At 30.9% G+C, this 26,742-nt stretch overlaps 2 protein-coding genes across 15 annotated transcripts in view; both read right to left on the minus strand.

Annotated features, from left to right (window-relative positions):
- Positions 1 to 5,661, minus strand: part of LOC143048305 (cyclic GMP-AMP synthase-like receptor) — a 28,931-nt gene extending 23,270 nt beyond the window's left edge. For 10 of the 11 annotated variants that reach the window (XM_076221916.1, XM_076221924.1, XM_076221923.1 and 7 more), the window contains exon 1: positions 4,841 to 5,661. The gene's annotated coding sequence lies outside the window, so the exon portion shown is untranslated. Of the gene's footprint in view, positions 1 to 4,419; positions 4,761 to 4,840 lie in introns of those variants that run through there. The other variant, XM_076221914.1, reaches the window with a different exon arrangement.
- A 152-nt stretch (positions 5,662 to 5,813) lies between these two features.
- Positions 5,814 to 26,095, minus strand: LOC143048306 (cyclic GMP-AMP synthase-like receptor). 4 transcript variants are annotated; one of them, XM_076221925.1, is made up of 14 exons: positions 25,940 to 26,094; positions 24,007 to 24,077; positions 21,472 to 21,591; positions 19,337 to 19,390; positions 17,777 to 17,830; positions 17,399 to 17,452; positions 16,609 to 16,662; positions 15,835 to 15,888; positions 15,313 to 15,366; positions 14,627 to 14,680; positions 10,645 to 10,856; positions 9,282 to 9,525; positions 7,784 to 8,005; positions 5,814 to 6,846 (listed from the first exon to the last, which is right to left on the minus strand). In XM_076221925.1, exons 2-14 carry the CDS (start codon positions 24,044 to 24,046, stop codon positions 6,434 to 6,436), a joined length of 1,629 nt encoding a protein of 542 aa, XP_076078040.1. In that variant the 5' UTR covers positions 24,047 to 24,077; positions 25,940 to 26,094; the 3' UTR covers positions 5,814 to 6,433. The 4 variants fall into 4 exon arrangements, with proteins under 4 accessions (XP_076078040.1, XP_076078044.1, XP_076078043.1 ...); XM_076221929.1 differs by lacking the exon at positions 19,337 to 19,390 and having other exon boundaries at positions 25,940 to 26,095; XM_076221928.1 differs by lacking the exon at positions 15,313 to 15,366 and having other exon boundaries at positions 25,940 to 26,095.
- Positions 26,096 to 26,742: the final 647 nt, after the last annotated feature.

The raw sequence follows: 26,742 nt of genomic DNA on the forward strand, positions 1-26,742 counted from the left end.
TTATCGTAAGTCTAGAATTTGCTTTAACTTTGGCAAACGACCTTTAATGAGCTATTAAAGTCTTATATGAAAAGGAAAAAAAAGTGTTATTGGGCAAAATATTTTACCTTGTATCGTTGGAAAAAAACATTTAACAAAATTCCTAAACCTGACATAATAAACTCCTTATGCATAATCAAATCAACTATTTGGCATGTATCGTAATGTAGTTTGGTTAAACAGTTTTAGGTGAATGAATGCAATTATATCCAAAAAGACATTAACCCTTTTGCATATCAAAATATTTAAGTTGATGGAATGTTACTGATAAAGTAGTACAGAACACGTTTTTATAATGCAGATAAAGAAAAATAAATGTCAACAGTCGTGATCCCAGCACTATACTTTTAACTTGATGCAATGTTTAGGAATGAAAAAAAATATGTGAAAGAAGAAGGACGAAAGATACCAGAGGGACAATCAAACTCATAAATCGAAAGTAAACTGACAACGACATGGCCAAAAATGAAATGGACAAACAGACAAATAATAGTGCACATAACACAACATAGAAAACTAAAGAATAAGCAACACACACTCCACCAAAAAAATAGGGGTGATCTCAGGTGCTCCGGAAGGGTAAGCAAATACTGCTTCTCATGTGGCACCCGTCATGTTGCTCATGTAATAACAAATCCGGTAAATAGTCTTATTCGATAGGTCACTTTTGTTGTTACGACGTGACGAACATATTCGATATCATTTGTAGACTAACAAATAATCATATTTGCATTGAATAGTTATAATGACGTTCTAATTTTTTTCTTCTTTTTTAGCTGTCACATTTGATCCATATTTGATACTATTTGAAAATATTAATTTTCCATCGGTGCGTTTCGTCTACAAAAGATTCATCAGTGAGAATTTATAGTTGGATTTATCCCATTAAGGGAATAGGGAACGGGCACGGGAAAAAGGGAAGGACAAACCTTTTTTCTTTTGACAAACGGTAGATATAAAAACCATTAATACACATTAAAGAAATATATTTTTAAATTCAAATCAGAATGTGTACTTTTACTGACATTTGATGAATTTAAAATGATTAATATTACAGAAATTGTACTGTACGAATTCTTACCCCACCCCTTTCCCCTACCAAATAAATACAGGATATGCTTTTGGATCGTATGTAAAATAGTTTAGTGTGTGATTGTATTGAAATGAAATTAGGTATCCAAAATGTCACTGCACTGTGTGCGTGTAAAATCAAATGTAGTACATTGAAATTATAATACATTGTGTACAGTATACTATTGTATACAGACTTGTTAAGAAGGGATATTTTCATACGATACTGTTGTCAGGCCATTAAAGATTGCATATTTTGGCTTTAATATTGATTGACTTATAGGGTCTTTGCATCGGAATTAAACACATTTCATTAAAAACCAGTTGTTGGCATGACACGGGTAATGTTCTTCTCATTTATTTTTATGATGGTACAGTACTATCTGTGACATTATCTTATTCATGGTGGCCCTTAACATTATGTCCACCATGGTGGCCCATTATGTCCATCATTATACCCCCTATTACTTAATCAAAACACAAGGTATTAATCATAAACTAGTCAAGGATAAAGGGAAATCTTGGGTGCATTGAAGTGTTAAAATGATATAACATACAGGTCATATGTCTAAGGTAAAATAAACATATATGTGTTTGTCAAATTTAACTGTGATTATGTCAAGAAAATTCAAAAACAAAATGAAATAATAAAACTATTTGAACAAATAGCTATATATTTTTTTTTAATTGACTCATTACTATTTGTTTGACAATATACCTTTTAAATAGTTTTTAATTAATCAATTGTAAAAGTTATTTTTTACATGTACTTTATGTTAAGAAGAATAAATGAATATCATCTTCCAATATAATGCAAACTATCCCAATGCCTGCTTTTGTCTATCGAAAAGGTGTTACTCAAATTAATTTTCTTAATTCAAAATAGTTTATAATTAGATTATTGTAGATAGACTGATCTGCATTCAACACTGTTTAACAAATGTTAAAAAATGTTTTTAGTACTTATTCTAAATAAAATTAAGGCAATTCATTATTTCTCAAATTTCATAATATTTTTATTGTCATATAAACATATTGTATTTAGTTTGTAACAAAACAAACATTATAATGCAAAGAAATAACAATTCTATAAGAATCAACACATGGAATTTTTTTTTTAGGTTTCTGCCCTCAGTCCTAATTTATGACTATTTTATAAAGGAGTCAATATTTTAAACATGTTCATATATTGAGGTAAAGCAATTCTATCATTTTTTGTTCTTAAGAGACTTTATTATGAGAAGGTAATCAATTTTCAAAAAGATTATCTCAAGTTATTTTGTTAATTTTACCATTAAGGAAGGAGTGTTCTTCATTGTCCAGCAAGTGGCACAGTTTTACATATTCTATCCTTTCTAGGAATTATATATTGTCCATTATTTTCTATTTCTAAATTATGACCACTAACTCTCTACTTTAGTGACACATTTGAGTATGTATAGTTTTAATCAAAGTTTTTATTTTTAAATCTATTTTCAAAAATATTCTTATATTTTTCTTTAAATTAATTTTTCATCAAGGTCCTTAAAAAGGTTTAGTTCATTCAAGACTCTGCAATTATTAACTTTATCTCAAAGGTCTGGGTTGAGGTAAATATTCTTTGCAAATGTATACCAAGAATATGTACATGTATCATGCCAGTCCAGCACTTTCAACAATATAATGTACACACAAACAAAATGATTTACTTAATAGACCATAAAAGTGTCACCCTCTATATAAGTGTACTTTTGTCAAATTGTAGCCTTTAACTGACAGAAATTGGCCAAACCAAAGATAACATATGTAATTAGTTCATAGGTGTTTAAAAAAGCAAGACATTTTTTTCCATTAGATTCACTTTATTCAGAGATAGGAACATTTTTCATTATGATGAGCATTTTTACTGAGTTTTTATCAAAATTTGATGATAACTAGGTTGGCATTTGGAAAATAAGTCTCTACAACAATAAGTGTTCATGCACAACTCCTGTTTTCAGATTTGAAAAAAAATAAAGATAGACCAAAAATAGTTTTTTTTCTAAACCATATAATGATATTTGTAGTTCTCCTGAATGATTATAGATGTTATCAAAATTTATTGTAAAAGGATTGATACTGATCAGTTTATTTTGTTAAGAAACCGGCTTGTTAAAAATTACCTGCCTCATGGTTTCTTTAAAAATCTCATTTGCTTGATTATTAGTTATTATTAATAATAATTCATTAAATAATGCAAACAAACAATTGAATGAAGAACATCATGTACATTTATTATTTTTTTACTTAAAATATAATTATTTAAAATCTGTTGTCTTTCAAATGCTAGTCAATAACTTAATCTTGGACTGTTTTTTGTTTTTTTGCTATTCAAAATTCTTACCAAGATGAAATTAAAAGAATAAGAAACAAAAAAAACATACAAAAATGAATATAAAAAAAATAAATAAATAAAAAAATAAGATTTGAATAAATTTAAAGACAGATAAATCAATAAATAATATAAATTAACAAAGAAAAAAACAATATTTTATTCTACATTTTCAAAAAATGGTGAAATTCATTTTTAAAAAGAAACCTGAGTAACCTGTACAGGTAAATGTCAATGAAACATACAAACTGAAAACTTCAACCTTGATTGATTTCAACAGGTAACATAATTAGATATAACATCAACCTATGTTTAACCCCGCCGCACTTTTGCGCCTGTCCCAAGTCAGGAGCCTCTGGCCTTTGTTGGTCTTATATGATTTTTAAGTTTAGTTTCTTGTGTGTGATTTGGAGTTTAGTATGACGTCCATTATCACTGAACTAGTATATATATTTGTTTAGGGGCCAGCTGAAGAACGCCTCCGGTTGTGGGAGTTTCTTGCTGCATTGAATACCTATTTGTGACCTTCTGCTGTTGTCTGTTCTATAGTCAGGTTGTTCTCTTTGACACATTCCCCATTTCCATTCTCAATTTGATTGTTAATACGTTATGTACACGTGCCATTGAACACATTTGTAGGAATGTTTGATATCTATAAAGGCAACAATAGTATACCGCTGTTCAAATAAGATTTATTCAAATGATAACTAATGTTTCACCTGGATTCAATCTCTTGACTGTATACAAACAATATCAATATTTAAAGTCAGTATTATGTGTATTATGTTATTTCTCCGAGAAATGCAATTCTTGATAGAAGCGCATCTTGTGTTATTGACTATGCATGAAATGGAAAATATAAAATTAAAAACCCTGTCCATATTTTCATTCCAGTAATTAATTACCTGTAGTAGACTTAATATTATGTGTTTTGCTAACGAACAGGAAAATACACTTACCGTATTCTTAAGACACCGTTACTTGAAACTTTACAAATAGATGAAATCTACTTTCACTTCTTTGGCGGTTTTTACGTGATTAACCGGAAAATGTAACTCATATTTTCAAATCAACCTTTTCTTGAAACTACGATTGACACTTAATAATTACATTATCTACTAATATACGGTATGTTTAAGGAGCGATAAAAAAGATAAAAACAGAAAAAGATAGTGAAAAACAGGGCCATAAATAAAATATTTAGGTCATTTAAATAAAACCAGAACGTAAATCCAGATGTTAGATTATAACAGTGTCTTTTTAACTTCAATAAGAGATTATGCAATTAAAAAACCAGTCCATATTTTCATTCCAGTAATTAATTAGCTGTAGTAGACTAAATATTATGTGTTTTGCTAACGAACAGGAAAATACACTTACCGTATTCATAAGACACCGTTACTTGAAACTTTACAAATAGATGAAATCTACTTTCACTTCTTTGGCGGTTTTTACGTGATTAACCGGAAAATGTAACTCATATTTTCAAATCAACCTTTTCTTGAAACTACGATTGACACTTAATAATTACATTATCTACTAATATACGGTATGTTTAAGGAGCGATAAAAAAGATAAAAACAGAAAAAGATAGTGAAAAACTATTATTAAGGTCATTTAAATAAAACCAGAACGTAAATCCAGATGTTAGGTTATAACAGTGTATTTTTAACTTCAATAAGAGATTATGTAATTTTTCAGTTTTTACTCCCATCATGTCTGTTTGTTCTACGTCTTGACATATGGCATATCTAATCTACAAATCATCACAGCGTTTCTTATAAGAAAGGGGTAAAAAATACTAGAGGGACATTCAAAACTTAAAAATTAAACTGACAACGCCATGTCTAAAAAAAAGATAGACAAACAAACAAACAATAGTCATGATAGTACTCAAAACACAACACAGAAAAATAAAGACTAAGCCACACGAACCCAACCAAAAACTTGGGGTAATATTAGGTGCTCCAGAAGGGTAAGCAGATCCTGCGCCACAAGTGGCATCCCTCGTATTGCTCAGGTTAGCAACACCGATATAAAATAATAAATAGTTCATTTGACTGACAGAATTAGTTTCTTTGAAAATTCTTAATAAATCAACGTTTAGTTTCCGGAATATACTGTAAACCAACTTATTTCCGTCAATAATTTATTTTGCTTTTAATCCTTTCAACCCTCTTCGCTGTGATTTAATTTGCAATACTCAAATTCAATTGATGTAGTTAGAAAATGACAGATCATAGTTTTGAATTTACGCGACGATTCATGTTCGTGGTATTTTTCTTTTCGCATAAAATCAAAAATAAATCACTCGCAAAAATAAGTTGGTTTACAATATGTGAACATTCCAAAACTGTATTTATGCATTTATTGTTATATTTAAGACTTTCACATCATAAAGAACTGGTGTACAAATAATCAATTTGACGTGACTGCATTCAATCAGCAGTTCCAGCTCACAGAGACATAATTTGGGAATGTTACCAGAAAATATACAGGTGCATATTGTTCACATTGAAATCTGTAGTAACCTGTCATTCGAGGTAGGGGTAGTTAAGAAAATTAGAGTTAGTTTAAACTTTGAGAAGTTCAGGGCATATAAACGTTGAAAATATGCCGTACAGCCCTTTATTTTGCCCTTTGAAAAAAATTGTGGTGCATATGAACTTTCAATTCTAGGATAAGATTTTTTTCAAAACTTCATAGTAAAAGTGGTACAATTTTAGCAGTAAGAGGAGTTCCTATTGGAAGTTGCAGTGTCAATATTTACAGAAATGCAACCTATATGCAAAGTTACGGTTTTGAAATATTTATTATATTACTATTTATATATATAAAAAAAACCATGCACATGCTAGTGATGGAAATGAATAAACACGGAATTAACATAGATCAGACTGAATTTTCATCTAATTTAGTAGATATTAATCATATTAAAAGAGCAGTGCTTTCAAAGTAAGATTAATAATTCTGTCAATGAAGTAACTTGACTTTTTCCTGCAATCCTTTTACAATAACTGCAATTTCATCGCTTGGTACATATCTGATAACATTGTCATTTATAATAATATAGTTCAGGATTGTGGGCGTTTCAAGGCTTAACGTTTTTATCAGCTCTCCTATAAGACATCTCTGGATACGAACTTCTTCACTTTCCCTTGTTGGCCATGTGTCATACTGAGTGAACATGAATTGCTTTATATGATATGAACAAAACTTTTTAACTTTTCTAGGATGCTTGTCTTTTAAATCTTGAACACACAATTTTATAAATCGAAAAGCATTCTTTTTAAAATTAAGTTTGTCTGCACTGTTTGCATGTTTGACGAGCATTTTTTCTGTTCTCGAAAAAGATAAGCGAAATAGTAGGTCTTTGTCAGCCCCACCTGAAATGAAAAATGTATAAGTATTATACAACTTCAAATCGTATATCACCTAGTTGATAGAGTTGAATATAGAAAACAGTGACTAAATGTGCTATTAGCACTGATTACATGTCAAGGTGTGGTTTTATTTTGATGTCTTTAGGGGCTTTCTGGTATCAGACATTAGTTATGGTTTTGGATTTTCAAATGTCTTGTCCTCGAGCATCATTTACGATTAATGAATTGTCAAAACATGTATCAGGAGCAGAAAAATTGGTACGGTTTACGATTTTAAAGTTCATTTCACTATCTTACAAAAATTGAGCTCTACTTCGATACATTATCAGGCATAGTCCCTTTGTTTTGTAATGTAAAATAAGAAAAAACAAGAATTGCACCCTAAAAATTAAAATAAAGGAGAAAGTTTATCGGAAATGTTGTTCATAAATCAAATATTTTGTCAAGAAGTAGTATCTGGGTTGCTTGTATTGATTTAATATTTGCGTACCACAAGTGCGAAATGCGTTTGGAACTTTACGTTAAAGCTTGCAACAATTGTTTTCTATAAAGTTAACTGCTTTTTATCTTAAATTAACGTTTTCCATATTAAATAATAAAATCAGCTTTAAGAAAAGGCCTTATTGCACTAACACCTTTTCTCCATACAACAAGACAATAATATGATAATTGAGAATATAATTAACTCAATATATCTTTTAAATCAAAAAGTTCATAAAGTTACTAAGTTCCAGATCATATGGTATCTGTTAAAGTTGTTTAATATGGCAAACATGGCACATCTTGTTTTCATACATATTGGGGTTATGAGGGATATTATTATCAACTTTTCAACCCAATATTTAAACATACATAACATTTTTTCGGAATACCATCAAAATATTTATGAGAAGGAGTGGCATTTCAATATTGTGTGAATGCCACAAATCATATTTCGTACCTTCTGGACAAGTTTTGCAAACAACATCATATGATATCATTGCTTTGTTGACGACATCATCGATTGATATCCATGATGGATTTATCTTTCTAGCTATTTTCCCAGGTGGCCATCCATCAATATAAAAGCTAGGAACCAGATCAATATCGATCGGACTTTTTCCTGGAAATGCATAATAATAAACTGTGTAAGCTGGACTACATGGGTTTAGTGTTGGCTTTCCTATAATATAAAAATTAGATTATAGTTGAAATATTAAAATGCACATTAACAATAGGAATTATACAAATATTTTCAAATTCATAAAAACTATGTAGTTAACTATCTTTCAATGAGATGATAAAGTCATCGGACATATCTTATTTAGATATGTTTTATATCATTAAAAAAAGATAAAAGTTTTCACATCTTTTGAACTGAGCCAATTGAAGTTTTGTACGCTGAAAGACAATGTCCTACTGAAAGTTGTATGTAAATGTATACATGCTACACTAATCGAGTCTTGTTGTTACTTAGTTCGAAGATTTCAACTCCATCAGGTAAATTATTTTTGTGTTCCTTTTGCCATTAAGCTTCTGAAGTGGCTACATATTGTTACACCATCAAGGCTTTCGATGTTTAGATTTGAGTTTTCGTGATGAAGGTAAACTCATTAAAAGCGCTCCGTACGCATTTTCACAAAATCATTTTTCCCCTTTAATACTTACATAGATGATATTAAAAATAAAGAGATTATTAAAAACACATTAAAAAATTGCCCTCGAACAAACATGATTGTGAAATTGTTATTATATTTTAACAAATGCCATTTAAGGTGGTACATAACACTACAGGGAGATAACTCTGTAAAATCAGCTAAACGTTTTAATAACGCTGTATTGTTAAGGGAATATTAAGCTTCTCAATGATCAAAATTAGTGTATGTTAAACTGCTATATAACCAGTGTAATTTTTCTGACAAAACGGTTGGTTCAAATATTTTAAAATTTTTATATTTTTGTCAAAAGGTTAAAGTAAATACTTTGTAAACATTTTATGAAAATTAAAAGAGCCAAATTAATTTAGGTGAAGATGTTGGGTACAACCTTAATAGGATAATGCTTTTCCAAGCATAAAATACTTCAAATTTGAACTTTCCACTCTAAGGCTTAATCTCGTTATTATCACACTGGCTAGTCAATTACTAGTATACAATTCTTATATTGCAAACAAATTCATTTCTATGTTTACACAAACAGGAGTAATAGAAAAAAAACGTTCAAAACCAAATTTTCGAATGTGTGGACAATTGATTTGAAATATGAACTTTACAAACAATGTTTTCTCTTCAAACTATAAAAATCAGTTCAGTTGGAAATATACATTCGAATTGTGACCGAAGATTTAGTTGGGTTTCTACTGTACTTCTTTAAAAAATGAATGTTCACTCCAGATATCCTTTCCACTTTACCATATCTGTCATATCTTTATATGTTCATATTATATTTTTATCACTTACTTTTTGTTCTTCGTCCTTGTCGAATCCCGTCTGGCCCTAATACCCGATCAAACAATCCAAACACATACTTTTTGAATTTGTCAGGCAGAATATACCGATCCTTGTCCAACACATGTTCTAATTCCGGCACTCGTGGGGACACCATCTTAACCTTGTAAAAGCCAGGGATTTTCATATCATCGAAATTCACTTCAACAGACAGAATAGGATAAAACATTATATCAAATTCATCTGGATGGCAGTTCTAAAAAAAGAAAAAGAAAAACACTTATTTTCTGATGCTTGATGTTTCTTACAAATGAACAACAATACTATTATAATGGCGTAAATCTTTTACAATTTACAGTTTATACAAAAATTCTGATACTCGTTCATGCTCCGAAATAAGATCATGTTATTACCTCAGGATTTTTTTCTTTTTGGTTTGTATATCAAAATCGACAAACACATCAAAGAACTGCTCTTTTATTCCATTAGTTAATACTGAGATATACCAGGATCGCAATTTTGGTCAATCGCTCCGTTTTGTTTACAGAAGTTTACCAGTGACGCTTGAATCAGAAATAACAAATTCCAAATACATTAAAACGTTGAGTAGCATTGAGTCCACATATTTCCGAAATATTTTGCCTATTGCAACTAAGGTAATCTATTCCTGGGGCAGTAGATCTATAGTGTTTTTTTGAAAATTGATAGTTATAAAAATATGTAAAAGAGGGACGAAAGATACCAGAGGGACAGTCAAACTCAGAAATCGAAAATAAACTGACCACGCCTGGCTAAAAATGAAAGAAGACAAACAGACAAACAATAGAACACATGACACAACATAGAAAACTAAAGAATAAGCAACACGAACCCACCATAAACTAGGGGTGATCTCAGGGGCTCCGGAAGGGTAAACAGATCCTGCTCCACATGTGGCACCCGTCGTGTTGTTCATGTTATAACAAATCCGGTAAATAGTCTTATTCCGCAGGTCACATTCATGAAAGGGAAGGGGATTGTAGTTACGACGTAAGAAACATATCCGATATCATTTGTGAAACGGTTATTCCATAACAGTCAACCAACTCGTTATGGCGTCCGTAGAATTTACGAAGGGATGATTTCAACTTCACCATTTGCTTCCTTGTGAGCAGCAACCCTCTATCAAGAAAATCGTGATAGGAAATGCAAGCATGGGAATATCGTATCAATTGGGAGATATATACTCCGTATGCAGGTGCTGTAATTTATCGTTAGGACCATTTTAATTCATGTCAACACAAAAGTGCAGATTACTAGATTGTTGATACAAATTAGGCCAAAATAACATTTTTTTTGTATTTGTAACCATAATGATTTTTTTTTTAATTATTGCCTTTGTTTTGTCATAATATGATCCAGATTTGAAACTGCTCCAATTAAGACTAGATATTTCTTTCAGTTCTTTGATAAATTCGTTAATGAAGCTATTTATAGCTCTTGCAGCCGGAGAGACTTCTTCCATGGAAAGTTTGCATTTGTCTTGATGTCCGCTCAACCTTTCTTTAAGAATTGTATTGACAGGGGCTGTGTCTTTGGCAGTTTCTTCTGAAAAAGGGTAAGCTAAAAATAACATATTTTATCAAAATGTAGATATATTGCATTGACATTGATACTGTATATTGACTCTATAAATCGTTTTAAGGAAGTTGTAATATCAATAGATAGTTAACTGTATAATGCGTTTCAAACTTATATCAAAGCTCGAGTTTCATTTGTTAAAGAGATATTTGTATAGCAATATAATGTCAATAATATAAAGTCAAAATGTGTTCCGAGAATTCAAATGTCAAGAATAAGCAATGGATTGTATTTCTCTGTAGTATCAGCTTACTAAATTGTGTGTTTTTTAAGATAAGTTTAAAAATCTTGCTTTCATATTTGCTGGATAAGGAAGGGGGGAAAGATTTCAAAAATGCCTTAAGGTAGACGGGGCTTCTAAGTTATAATCAATAGAAAAACGTGGTTTTCATGTTATATTTGTTATTCTCGTGGTGTTTAGTCTGATGCTTGGTCCGTTTCTGTGTGTGCTACGTTTCGGTGTTATGTCGTTGTTCTCCTCTTATATTTAATGCGTTTCCCTCGGTTTCAGTTTGTTACCCCGATTTTGTTTTTTGTCCCTGGATTTATGAGTTTTGAACAGCGGTATACTACTGTTGCCTTTATATATCATGCTTTTTACAAAAAAAATAATACTAGTAAAAAGAATGGGTCACGGTGCTTATTTTCACGCTACAGGTTGTGCAAAATTGACAGATTTTGTATATATTATGCATGGAAAAACCCAGTTTTCTACCATAAAATAAAAAGTACACCATGGAATTTTGAGATAAAATATGAGACGATAGTTCTTATATTATGCTTTCAGATAAGAAAAGGAAACAAAATCGGTCAAGGGACCCGTTTTCTTGACACATTATAACATAGGTAAATTCCTAACACATTTTACTGTGAAAGTAACTTTATCTGAATTAACTGTCCTAACAATTGAGTTGACTCCCCTTATATGGCAAAGTTCATAGATATAAATATCATAAAACTTGTCATTTTCTATATTGAAATGTAAATTCTTGCACATGAATTACCTTCTACTCTAAAAAGCACATATTTTATTAAAGATCTAAACCGATTGTTTTCTGGTGGAGGAATACACCCTATCTACCTTAAATGGGAAATTAAGTTGACGATTATGCTTGTAATATATGTTGAGTATTGAATGTAGCTATAAATAATTGCAACAGACTAATAATATATCACAACTTTGGATTCCTAAATGTCTTTTATATTGCCCGCGTCACAATGTCCCGATTTTTATATACGATGGACAACCGAATGCGAAAATTGTAAGTTCGTACGAAGTTGGTTCCGATCTCGTTAAAATACCAAAAAGTGACCGAAGCAAGTACGATGAATAACGAAGTCTATACGATGGTGCCGAAATTATATACGATAGCAAAAGATGGACATACGAAGGTTAACCGAAGACGGATATTTAAGCTTCATATCTCAGCCGAAGCCTACACGATGGATCATGAAGGCTACACGATGGATAACGAAGGCTACACGATGGATTACGATGATGGCGTGATGGCCATACGATGTCTAAAAGACGTCGTGTACAGCTTACGATGTATTTAAATTATATGCCGAAGGCATCACGCGTTTTAAATTGTTTGATCAATATTGAATATATAGTATATTGTGCATGTGTCATATACAAATAAAGTGTCCATATTTGTCCCCAATATGTCACATACGAGGGGATGCCACGATCCGTATTGCCTTGTTTGAACTGTAAAATGTGTGCACTAGTCTGAATAATCACCCATAATTATGCCCATGTTTACTGATCTATCTTAAAGGTTTGGTAATGGGTTCGTTGATCCCTTTTATTCAAAAAGAGCTCTTTCCAGAAGAATATCATAATAATATAGACAAAAGGAAGGATGTGGGGAAAGCAACAAATGCGGCAAAATATAACATAGAAAACAAAATGGTTATGGAGTAAAAATTCGTGTGACAACAACTCAGACGATACATAAACAATCAGAATAATGAAGAAAAAGTTAGTTGTCTCGTTTGAATTGTTTTAGATATAGGAAGATGTGGTGCGAGTGCCAATGAGACAACTCTCCATCCAAATAACAATTTAAAAGGAAACCATTATAGGTTAAAGTACGGCCTTCAACACGGAGCCTTGGCTCACACCGAACAACAAGCTATAAAGGGCCCCAAAATTACTAGTGTAAAACCATTCAAACGGGAAAACCAACGGTCTAATCTATATAAACAAAACGAGAAACGAGAAACACGTATATATTACATAAACAAACGACAACTACTGTACATCAGATTCCTGACTTAGGACAGGTGCAAACATTTGCAGCGGGATTAAACGTTTTAATGGATCCAAACCTTCTCCCTTTTTCTGAAACAATAGCATAACATCACAACATAGAAAAACACACGATAAAATATCAAATGGCAGATTTAACTCAATCAAAAAACGTATGATTACACAATTAAATAAATTTGATCTGCGATATCTGAATACAAATGCACAGTTAATTAAATATTAGAGATTGTCTTATCGGGGCCTTTTATAGCTGAATATGCGGTCTGGGCTTTGCTCATTGTTGAAGGCAGTACGGTGACCTATAGTTGTTAATGTTTGTGTCATGTTGGTGTTTTGTGGATAGTTGTCTCATTGGCAATCATACCACATCTTCTTTTTTATATTACCAATATACATGTACCTGCAGTGTTGGTGTACGAGGCGCGTTTATGATTTTCATTATGTTACTTGATATGAAAAATTGACAAAAAATAATATTTTACTTGTAAAAGTAAATCCTGAGCCTGTAATAGCTACTCTTCTTGTTCCATTTTAATTAATAGAAACAACGCTGTCGCCTTCCTTGTTCTCATAGAATCATTTGATATGAGCTCCATGTTTTGTGAACCTCTTTCTTAACTGTCGTACATGTATTAGACTGACCGGTACATATCGCGCATGGCACTTTAAATGTATTTAAGGGCTAAAATTAACTTACATTTAGCTGGTTTTATTGTCGTCGTAGTTCCATCTTGTCGACTTCGTACTTTTATTCGATGGCCACAAGACGGGATTACGAGGTCTTCACGAAGTCGTGTTGCCATCGTAAGACCTTCGGGTAGCTTCGTGATTCATTCGTGTAGACATCGTAATGTTAAAACTGCCCGATGGAAACGATGGAAACACGAATGCAATACGATGTTCAAAGATGCATTCCCGATGACATTTCGATGGTGAGGACGGTGATACGAACTCAATACGAACCATCAACATCGGACGCACCTTCGGGGATTTTTTAACATGTTAAAAAATTTAGAACCCTTCCCGAAGTTGTCCCCGAAGGCTAGAAAAAGTGGCCGATGGTTAAAGATGGTTAAAGATGGCACTACGAATAGCCCGATCTGGATACGATTAGTCCCGATTTTGAAAATTTCCATAATCGTGTTGCCATCGGCGTAAAAATCGGGACAGTGTGACGCAGGCATATACAATTACACTTTTAAACTGTTTTCATATTAGCATGATTATTGGCATTTGGTTATTAAATTTGTTATCTTCATCATGATTTTGCTTTCTATATGCACAACACACGAGTCTTGAAAAAAGTTAATGTTTCTAATTATCTGTAAATTTCCTGATAATAAAATAATGCACCTCATACCTAGATAACATAGAGTCAAGAAATTAAACATAACTAACAGATAAACTTCAATGTACGTTCTTTATGACTTTGTCATATATTATGATTGAAAGCTAAACTCACTGTCCAATGATGTTGATTGAGACTTCTCTTTTACACATTTATCTGTAGGCTTCTCTGTTATAAACAAATGTATATAGTTAATATTAACAAAGTTTAGGCATGGGACATTCCTTACTTACTGACAATTATTGCTGAGTCATAACTAAATTGGTGATAACACACTTTAAAGGGCTTGATCAAAAGCAGTTGCCCAAAATTAAAACCTTAATATGAATCAGGATCTGCTCACCCTTCCGGAGCTACTGAGATCCCCAGTTTGTGTTGCGGTTCGTATTGCTTAGTCTCTAGTTTTCTATGTTGTGTTTTCTGTACTATTATTTGACTGTATCAAAACTAAAATCCAATTAGTAATATGCATTTATCATTAATAGGGAATTTTAGTGCGTAACATTTAATGTTCCTTTTTATTTTGAGAAAGGGATTGGTTAATAACAGTAATTATCTGATCCCTGAATCGCATGACTATGTACGGTCTTTAATTCTGTGAAGGATACATCAGGTTCTATTGATAAACAGCTTAGTCGATATACCCTAACGGTTTTGAATAGTGCCAACCTGTTTAATTTGTTTTTAAACAATTACAGATCAAGGCAAAACACACGTTAAAACTAAGAAACTTGAACACTCTTCATGAACAAAATTGTTTTAATTCATACAGTGATATCATTAATAAAAGCTAAACTCACTGTCCAATGTTTTGAATGGAGGCTTCTGTTTTTCACTTTTATCGGTGTATTTTCCTGTAATATATATATATATATGATATAGATGATATAATAGATACTAGTTGTCGACTTATGGCAAACAATTGGTGATTCATTAATAATTAGGCAATTTAATTTTGATGCAATCTAATCAAATATTATAACAATGGCAACGGCATTTGTCCAAAATAAAAAAAAAGTTATATTATATCAGAGTTAGAATCAGAGTTTTACTGGACTGTTGTTTTACGGGCGACAGTAGGAATGCTCGAACCAAAACATTTGAAAGACCGTGATGTACGAATTAATATTCAGAAACCGTTAAAGATCTACATAAAATCTGAAGTTTACTTTGTTTCAGGAATTTTAGTGTCATCATAGTGTATTTTGATCTATTTAATAAGTTTAGCATTTCTTCTTACAATAACACTAATTCGACTTATAAAGAAAACAGTTTTCTTTTTTTTTTCACGATTTGAACTGATGATAAAAAGGTTAACTCACTGTCCAGTGAAGTGACTGGAAATTTCTGTTTTTCGCTTTTTTCCGTTTGTTTTTCTGTAACGAAGAACAAAAATCTTAGACAAGGGATCATTTCAAAAACAAAAATTCCAAAATTCCAAACGGAAAATCTCTAAGCAAATTACAAAATCTCAAAGACATCAAACGAATGAATAACAACTGTCACATTCCACTTACTACAGACGGTTTTTGAGTCATATTGCAGACGATGCTTTAAATTAAATATGCTTTTATATTGATTGATACGGCAAAAGTATCTGTAGTTCTCTTAGACATTATCTTACATCACAGTAAGTACCACAATGGTGATTTTCTTTGTCATGTGATACATTTGTATTACTTTGGTAGATGCATCGATCATTAAAGTGTTGTTGGAATCATGAAGCATTGCGTTTTGCGTGATAACGTCTGTGTATTCCTAATTCAATTTAAAAAAAAAGTATTGATTTGTTGAAACTGAAATTTCAATTATTAACAAGATGCATTTATCAGTAATGGGGATTTTTAGTGGTTACAGTTTGGACTGTTATACTATTTCGTTCATTTGATTATGTTATCTTTTTTTTCTTAATAAAACGGTTGGTATCGTTCCCTTGAAATAGCTAAAATATGTACATGTTAGGTCTTCAATTCTATGAAAGGCATATCATATTCTATTGATATGAGGGAAAACGGATGTTACAAAACTTGTAAACTTTTCTGAGACAAAATTATCCTTATTCATTGAAGGAACACATGACTAAAAAGTAAACTCACTGTCCGATTTTTTGGCTGCAGGCTTCTGTTTTTCATTTTTATCGGTGTGCTTTTCTGTAATATGTATGGCATTATTATATATCAGCTATACATGTACAACATGAAAAGTTTTCAATTTATTGCACATTATTGTTTAGCCATAATTAAGATGTTGCATTTTTTTCGCTTTCTCAAAAAAACATTAAAACATACGCAAAGTTCTAAAAGTAACCATAAAGTACAATTCGCACTATAATGCTACCTGACGGATGTCTAACGGATGTTACTCTGTACACTTCTATGAATGTGTGAGATAGTAAGATCTTTCCTATCCTGATATTAAAAGTCTTTATTTTATAAAAAGTCACATAAACATTAGTGATAAAAGAAAAAGAACTATTTAGTCTGAAGATTTGTTTACAGCTTTAAATTTAAAAAGGAGAAAAAAACATTCTATAAATTGTGTGCATCCTTAACACTTTTTCTGGTGTTATCTCCATCATGAATGCTCAAACCAAACGTTAGAATGTCAGTGATGTTTAAATAGTTTTTAATGTTTAAAAAGAAACGTTAATAGCAACTTCAGATATCGGCACACAAAAAAGAAAAAAAGAAATTCATCTGAGATCAAATTTGAAAGAGGGAACTTTGTAAAAAGTAAAATCACAAAAATTGTAAGTAATATCAATTTTTTTTTGTTCTGTTAAATTTGTAACGACATTATTCTTAGCTGAAAGACTTATTCATTCCTCGTTGTTAAAGTTATCATTTGTTTTCAAGAAAATACGTGAAAAATAAAAGATAAACTCACTTTCCACTGGTGTAGATGAAGACTTCTCTTTTTCGCATTTGTCTGCTTGCTTCTCTGTAATGAAAATTGTTTAGTAACATATAGTAACACAATTAATACAACAAGTGGTTGGTTGGTTTAGAATCATTGATATCACAATAACATTAATGCCTTCGGTTTGAAATTTTACTGCTTTATCAGTTATTTGCATACCCTAAACATTTTGGTATAGCTTTGACCTGGTTTATGTGAGACATCTGTAGTTAACTGATGTTCAAATTTTATAAATCGATTACATATCAATGCACAAAAGATGAATACGTGCGTTCCCCAACTATACAACGTGAACACTCTTTATATTATTCGTGCTATGAAATCATGGCTGAAAGCTAAACTCACTGTTCGCTGTTTGGGCTGGAGACTTCTTTTTTTCACATTCAACTGGTTGCTTTTCTGTAATAATGAGATAAATAATATCATGTTACACTTTTATGATATGAAATTATTTTAAACTAATTGCTAATTTAATGTCCAGCCTTAATTAAATCAACGCTTTGTAGTGCTATCGTATTATGACAAAGACAACTTCAGTTGTCAAAAATCTAAACTTTTTTTCTGTTACAGTTAGTCTTACAAGTTTATATTTTATACTGCAGTAAGTACTCAATTGTTTCTGGGCTGATGTCTAACTAATGATTCCCCCTATTTGTTCTTTGATGAATAGTAAGTTAGTATAAACTTTATAGCATTGTTAATAAAAATAACCTTTTATAAATTGTGTGCATTTGAGCACTTTTTTGGTTGTGCCTTTCAAAGGAAAGCTAGAACCAAAACAACATTTGAAAAACCAGTGATGTAGAAAGACTGTGAATTAATTGCTATTTTTTGGATATTAATTGTCATGGATCTATGAATTCAAATGTAAAAGGAATAACACATTTTCATTAAGAAGATATGTAGACTTTGGCAAAATCACAAAATAAAATATCCACGAAAATGCAAGTTTTCCCAATCCATTAAAAATAGTTCACAAGAAAATAAATGAATCCACGGTATGCAGAACCATTATGTGCTTCATGACATAATAGATCTAAAAGTTACTTCTGAGGTCATTATTCTTAGACAAAGATAGGTGAAAGATACCAGAGGGACATCCGAACTCATGACAGCGCCATGAATAAGAAAGCAACAAACACATCAGACAAACAATAGTACACAAAACATAACATTAAAGCCTATAGGTTGTATTTCTGTAAATATTGACAATGCTATTTCCCATAGGAACTCCTTTTACGGCTAAAACTGTACCACTTTTACTATGAAGTTTTGAAAAAAATCTTATCCTAGAATTGAAAGTTCATATGCACCACAATTGTTTTCAAAGGTCAAAATATAGGGCTGTGCGGCATATTTTCAACGTTTATATGCCCTGAACTTCTCAGAGTTTAAACTTACACTAATTTTCTTAACTACCCCTACCTCGAATGAAAGGTTACCACAGATTTCAATGTAAACAATATGCACGTGTTTATTTACTGGTAACATTCCCAAGTTCTGTCTCTGCGATATGGAACACAGAGAGCATAACTGGGAACCAGTATGTAAACAAAATGAATTTTCTATGAATATTCAATTACTCCCCAAAAGAGGCGTGTTTTGAGAAACAGCTGTATTTACAAAGTGCAACCTATAGAAAGAGTAACACAAACACCGTCAAAAACGGGTGCACCGGAATAGTGAGAAAATCTTGCTACACGCGCGTCTGTCGTACAAAAATGAATTCTGGTCTTTTTGATGAGGTTTTTTTTTTTGCTTTAGGGACCTTAGTCCATTTATCATTATTATTTTTCAATAGTAAATAGTGTTTAAAATTCATCTTAGATCAAAGATGAATTCACTATTCATGAAAAACATTGTCACGTTTTAACTAAATGAAATGGTGATTGAAAGATAAATCACTGATCAAAGGTGTGACTGGAGACCTCTGTTTTTCGCTTTTATCTGTTGGTTTACCTGTTTTAATTAACATATATTATACATTTAGACATCTGATAGTTGCACCTTATTACATCTTATTTTTAACGATTGTTCATCTAATGATTTGTTATGATATCATTAGAATAATTTTAAAAAATGGTTTCATATATCAAGATTTATGATCGATTTCGTGTATAAAATTAACATGAACGATAACATTGAAATCAGAAAGAGAATAAACAAATTGGGACTTGATTGGCCTTGGTAATTCAGCATGAAAATATATTAATTGTGCTATCAAGAACAATAATATTTCGATAATTCTACTGAGTGGGCTTGAAACAAAACATTCTAAACTACTTTTCGTTTATTATCGCACTTTGATGATTTCAACAAATAATTTAAAGCTTAAGTTCATGATGAAGCCCCGAATTAGTGATGTTATGATATGAAAGCGCTTTACCAGTATTACAATATTTATAGTCTTTGCACCTGTCCTAAGTCAGGAATCTGAAGGTCGTACATTGACCTATAATGGTTTACTTTTGTAGATTGTTATTGGAATGGAGAGTTGTCTCATTGGCACTCATACCACATCTTCCTATATCTATTTTATTATTTAATAATTTAAGTCACAATACAAATTTGTCTATATATTAAATTAGTTTTCCACAGGTACAGCCTTTACATGCAAAACAAATCGTTGAATCTACGGATGGTTTAGTAAAGGTTTTTACTTATTTGTGGTAACAAACTCCCTAATTTGATAATATACTAGCAGTATATTTAAATCCAAAACAACACTACAAACACAATCAATGCCGGACTGGTTTGGGTTCAAACGTATTTGAAGTATTATCGACATATTGATAAAAACTGAGCATAAAATACAATTAACACTTCAGTCTGTACCAAGTCAGGAATTTAACAGTTGCTTTCCGTTCCATTGACGTGGTTGTACTTTTGATTTTGCCATTTGATAAAGGACTTCCGTTTTGAATTTTCTTTAAAGTTGCATGTCTACTTTGTTTTTTTTTTAATATTTTCGCAATGTGGACGTTTTGGTATCAATTAGTATTGTTTTGATTAATTAGTATTGTTTTGGTATTGACTAGTATTGTTTTGGTATTGACTAGTATTGTTTTGGTATTGACTAGTATTGTTTTGATATTAATTGTAATTTTCACTGTTATTAATAAATGTTAGATAAGTCATACAAATCTAAACTTGAATTCCATCTAAATTCTGTCTTAATTTTGGGAACTCGTTTTAGAAATTCAAATGTGACGTCACTTTGTGCGTTGCACTGGCTTTGACTAACACGGCTATGTATTTTTGTAATGTATCCATTTTATTCTGTAGCTAGTAACTACTTCAGATTAATCATGTATGTCTATTATATAGTCATTTTATAAAATTAACTGTTTGCAAAAGTATGAATTATTCAAAATAATAAGGATGTTCTTGTCCCAGGCAGGATGACCTTGGTCGTATTGGTCACAACTTTTTGGAACTTTTGGTCCTCGGTGCTCTTCACATTTGTACTTGTTTTTGCGGTCAAACTTTTTCATCTTGGCGTCACTGGTTGGTCTTGTGTGGACGTGGCGCGCGTCTGGCGCATTATTTTTTTCAATTTTTTTTTTAACCTAGTACCTTTTGTTGGCTATTATTCGTTTGTATTTCTCCAATTTATTTGTATTTTATTCCTGTCATGTAATGTTGTCATTTTAATGTTATAATTAACATTGCCATTTAAGCGGGAGGTTTGTCATGCCATAAAACCAGGTTCACTCCACCATTTTTTCTTAAAATGCCCTCTACCAAGTCAGGAAAATGGCCATTGTTATATTATAGTTCGTTTCTGTGTGCGATACGTTTTAATGTTGTGTTTCTGTTGTGTCGTAGCTCTCTTATATTTGATGCGTTTCCTTCAGTTTTAGTTTGTAACCCGGATTAGTTTTTTTCTCTATCGATTTATGAATTTCTAACAGCGGTATACTACTGTTGCCTTCAGGAAATACTGTATCCATTTACAAAGTAACTTGCCAATGTATCCTGCGTTATCGTAAAGTAGTTATTTGTAATTTCTCGTCAATTTATTTACATTTTGTTGTTACCTTGTTTACTAGTAGATGGTTCATGCGTTTTCTTTGTCTCTGGTTTGCTTTTTGCTGATGCAGGTCTCCTCTTGTTTTCTTGGGCATCTTGTTTGCGATTTGGGCCATTACTTTTAGAACCTAGAGAAGTTAATGTTCAACTTTACTCAATCCATTTTAAAAAATAAACTATGTAAAAAATCAATGGCATACTCGACAAAGTAAACAAACGAAATTGTCAGCAATTAAAAGAGCGACAGGTTGAAGATTATTACTTAATGATATGACGATGTGATATTTATAAAACAATGGTACTTGAGTACCAAACAAATATTATTACTAAATGATAGATTTTATTTTTGTTTTGTATTGTCATCCTTTTTCAATAACAAATTTCATCTAAAATATATTTGACATGTTGATTAACATTATGTAAGTGCTTTTAATTAAGCAATCTCGCTAATGTTTCTATTTTACAAGTTGTCTTTAAATTTGAAGAAACAGAAGTAAAGCGACGACCAATCTCATAAATCGATATAGAAGATAGAAGTTGAGATAAGAAACAAAAACTGAGGGACTGGCATGTATGGCAAAATAACTTTACAAGGGGTGTACTATATGCGCTTCCATAGGCATGAACTTCAAAAGTAGAAATAGTAGGTGCATTTCAGGGAAAGAGACTCTTGTTATCTAATACAATGCACTTACAGTAAATACTCAGGAAAGTGACATATACTATAGCATGCAGATTTTGGTTGAGAAAAATAATTGGCATTTTTTTTTTTTATTTAATATTTGTTCAATAATGTATTTTACTGTAAGTACATAACGATAATATTCATATGTAGTAAAGTAACATTTTTTCCGACTTTTAATTCCGTTCCATTTGCTAAATAAGTAACACCGTTTCTTTTTCAAAAATGTTTTAATTGTTATGTTCTAGTTTATTGCTTAGGAAGAAAACGATGGAACTATGAATTTTTTTTCATGTATTCGTTACATATATCAGCTTTTCAAAATACCGAACTATTTAGCGAACCATTTATTTATGTTCATGAATTTTTTTTTTTGTTAATACACATTTGATCAATAGTTGTTTCATTTTCAATTAATTTATGTTCAGTTTAATGAATTTCCGACCCTGAACTCAGGAGATGCATGTTAAAATTCTTTGACGCGAGTTTGAAGAGTGGTTTGCAAAATTAAAATTAACATTTTATTACAAATGTCACTAGAATCCCTTTTTAAAGTCTTTTAATTCTTTCTTCATAAATGAGACAAGACTATAATTTTAAGGTATTGAAAATTTCACATTTGCAAGAACAGATAGTTGAAAGAAGACCGTGCCAATAGAGAAGTACCAAATCGGTTGTTGGAACGAGGAATTTACAATACAATACAATTCAAAACATATACATGTTTACCATATTGAAAAAAGTTGTAATGGATTAATATTACAACAAATGATTCAATATCAAGTAGTATTTGATATAATACCGTTCATCTGTTCAGGGACATTAGCTAATGAAGCATCCGTTAGAGGATATGTATTGGTCCAAGATAAGTCTTTAGTCAGATTAACAATAGGTCACGTGTTTTCTGTGTTCTAAATTCCACCACTTAACGTCAGGTTATTCCGTGAAGCCTTACATGTAGGTCAGACTACCTAGTTGTTTATGGTACAATGCTTATTCTACGAAATTCCCCTTGATGAATATGTATGCCGAATTATTTGATTTTATGTCACTTAGTACCTATATCTTACTTTTAGATATAAGTTATTTTTCTGGATCATTCATTTTGGGGGCAGTATTACTTTGTTAGTGTGAACTAAAACAAGATTACATTAAACCCATAGCTGTCAGTGTCAGCAAGGTTACGATATTTGTCTAAATCTAAACCTAAATCTAATATCTGCTTTCATTTCGCAATCCAATTTATGCCAGGAAATAAGGGTAGTAACTATTACAAACAATTGTATGAAGTGGTTTCTGTTTAATCTTGTTTTAGGTTGTGGTTTATAATTATATAAACATGAGTGGGTTTGAGGTTTTGGTTTTAAAAAAACGTTATATTAACCACAATGAATGCATGAATCATAGTAAACTGTTATGAACTTATAACTTGTATGCGTGTCAAATGAATACATAAGAGCTTTCTATTCGGTAGTATTAAGTCAATAAACGAAATATAATTTAAAAAAAGGCTTGATATTTAAAACCATATATCTTTTCGAAATAAACACTTTCTAATACGGTATTCGAAAAATCAGGAATTAGAACATTCCATAAACCTTTTTGTCATCTGCTTGACCACAGTTTATTATTTCTTATAAAATTGAGGATCAGAATATATTCTAAGAACAAGCCATAACCCCCTTTTGATGTTAAATTGCCAATTCTTTAATATACTGATATGTATAGTTATATACTAGAATTGTTTGAATATCTTTTTATGGCTGTTTTGATCGATAATGGTATTATTCGTCATTTTTATAGTAGTTTGAGTAACTAATAATATGTATATACAAAAAAAAACCGTGTTAGCCATCATTACCTTCACATTTTGGAGACGGTTTTTGCTCGCTTCTCTTCATTTCAAATAGTAAACTGCTTCAAATATTATTTCTAAAATGGAAGTATATATGAAAATTGTATGATGTTATTTAATGTGAATTTCTTTAATTTAGAGTTTTAAAGAAGTAAGACATGTCTTTCTCTTATTTTCCGCATTGAGACTTTGAACATTATATTTTGGACATTGCTGACGAAATTGTCCTCTTGCATTATTCGTGATATTGCGGGAAAAGAAGTCAATAATGAACATCGAGATAAAAACATAAAAATGAAGCATGAAAAACAAGACTGAATGTAAAAGGAAAATGAAGCATGAAAAACAAGACTGAATGTGAAAGGAAAATGAAGCATGAAAAACAAGACTGAATGTGAAAGGAAACGGAAGCATGAAAAACAAGACTGAATGTGGAAGGAAAAGGAATTCGAAAATTGAACGTGCAGATCAGAAAAGGAAGACATAAAAGGTACGAAGAAAAGCGATCTTTGGTTTATAACTAGTATGTATGAAGGCTTTTTGAATAAGGCTTCATCCACAACATATAGAATAAAATAAAACATCTGAAGCTCACTACATGATTTTAATAGCCATTTATTGGAGATAAGTGACAGTCTTATCTTACTTTTGGGAAGAGTTAATGCGTTACTATAAAATTTATTGTTTAAAAGTTTGAGTATGGCTAAAATGATGAATATGTAAATAATGTTGGTACAAGTACAAATGCTGTAACTAAATCTAGGACAAAACTTGTCAAATGTCAGATTTTTTTTTAATAAATTAAACCTTTCATTTATTTTGATTTAGCTGAATTAGTGAATTCAATTATATCGTTTTTATATTTATTGGTAAAATAGTCATTCTGATTCTGACAATTACACATGTTGTAGCATCCTTTAAGAACAATAAGCTATCAAATAATTCCATTTTAAGCTTTATCTCATTTAAAATAAAGTCCCGTTTATTTTTCCAAAGTATCCCATATACGAAAAAGGGATCCTTTGTGTTTTGCAGTGTTGAATGAATAAAATTATATTTATTCCGCGATCTACGAAACTGACCATGGAAGTAATGAATGCTGTACTATTTGGATATTTATAAACCAGTGTTCATGTTGACAATCACAGAAAAATATTTTTCAAAATTCATAACATAAACGATATTCATGAAATTGACATGCATTATTATAGGAATACAATACAATACTATAATATGAAATAATAATTTATTAACGTCTCACCATCAATAATACAATAAACACATAAATACAAAAAATTATCTTGATATACGATTACTTGATAGTTATAACTGTTGTATCCTGTTCTCGTAATATTGAAGGCGTTTAACTGTTCATTGTCTTATTTATTGAAAACCAGATTACTTTATTTCACAGACATTTAATGAATTTCGATGACTAATATAACAGAATTATACTAACAAAAAGTACATGATATGCTTTTGAATGGTGTGTTAAATAGTATGTAAGTGTGTTTACAGTAAATTATAAACACACATAATGTCACTTCACTGTATTAGTGTATATCAAAATAAGTACATTAAAACTTTGAAAGCATGTACATCGTAAACATGGTAAAATGTAAGATGATGCTAACACCTTGGTTTTGTTACTCTTTAAATTTATTTTTTGTAAGAATGAATAATACCTGTAAAAACATGTTTTCTATTGATGACTAATGTATCACCTATATTCCATCCCTTGACTGTACACAAGAAATGTCAATAGTGGAAGTTAGTATTATGCAATTTGCTCGAGACAAAGCAGATCTTTTAAAGGATTCTGTCTTGCATTATTGACTATTTATGAACAATAAAATAATTATGAACTTTAAATCCTGTCCAGACCTTTATACTAGTACTCAATTAGCGTTTATTTCTAACGCAATGAAAATACACTTACCGTATTCATAAAACCGTGCTTCTTCGTCAGAACATTTTACACTATATAAATAGATTATTGAACTGATGCTTTCACTTTTATACCGGTTTTTCCGAAGATGATTCCGAAAATTTAAAATTTCAATTTTTGAAAAATTACGATAGACACTTAAGAACTAATCAAAAGGTGCATTAAAGATGCGATAAATAAGATAAAAATAGAAATAGATAGTGACATTTAATCAGGAACAAAAGATACAATATTTAGGCCATTTAAATAAAAAGAAGGTGTATCGAACCCTCAAGATCGAACCGTTTATATGTAGACTGAAGAACACAAAAAATATTGTATAATCATCATGCATGAATTCCTCAGATTAATTCATTGTAATATTTAACAACAACAAAAAACAACTAATCTTCCCCATTACACAAATGAGAACGTTATTATTAAGGGAAAAAGTCATTATTTATTAGCGTTGGGGTCTGTGCCTTTTTGAAGTGTCATTTCAAAATTAAAAACCCAACTTATAGTGAGAAGGTATTGCCATCACATTTTTTATTTTATTTAGGGGGAGGGCGTCACACAAAAAAAAGTGATTTTTTTTTATGTCTGAAAAGTATAAACATTATTCAATTGGTGATGTTTAAATGAGAGTTCAATCAATTATCAAATAAATAACTTCAATCTATTATTATCAAATCGTTGATAGAGACATCACCCACCAGACGCCTAATCTCTTAGTTAAGTTAACCACTCTGGATCACGTTTATTATCCATAAAGAATGTGAAAATTTTAAATTATCCATAAAGAATGTGAGAAT

Source organism: Mytilus galloprovincialis, chromosome 10 (genome assembly GCF_965363235.1).
Source record: "Mytilus galloprovincialis chromosome 10, xbMytGall1.hap1.1, whole genome shotgun sequence".
Lineage (NCBI taxonomy): Eukaryota > Metazoa > Mollusca > Bivalvia > Mytilida > Mytilidae > Mytilus > Mytilus galloprovincialis.

Coding starts and splice junctions, on each gene's coding strand:
- LOC143048306 (XM_076221925.1), bottom strand. CDS start 24,046: ATGAAGAGAAGCGAGCAAAAACCGTCTCCAAAATGTGAAG. Junction 19,391..21,471: donor ACCATCTACTAGTAAACAAG/GTAACAACAAAA, acceptor TAATTAAAACAG/GTAAACCAACAGATAAAAGC. Junction 6,847..7,783: donor TTGCAAAACTTGTCCAGAAG/GTACGAAATATG, acceptor TTTTCATTTCAG/GTGGGGCTGACAAAGACCTA.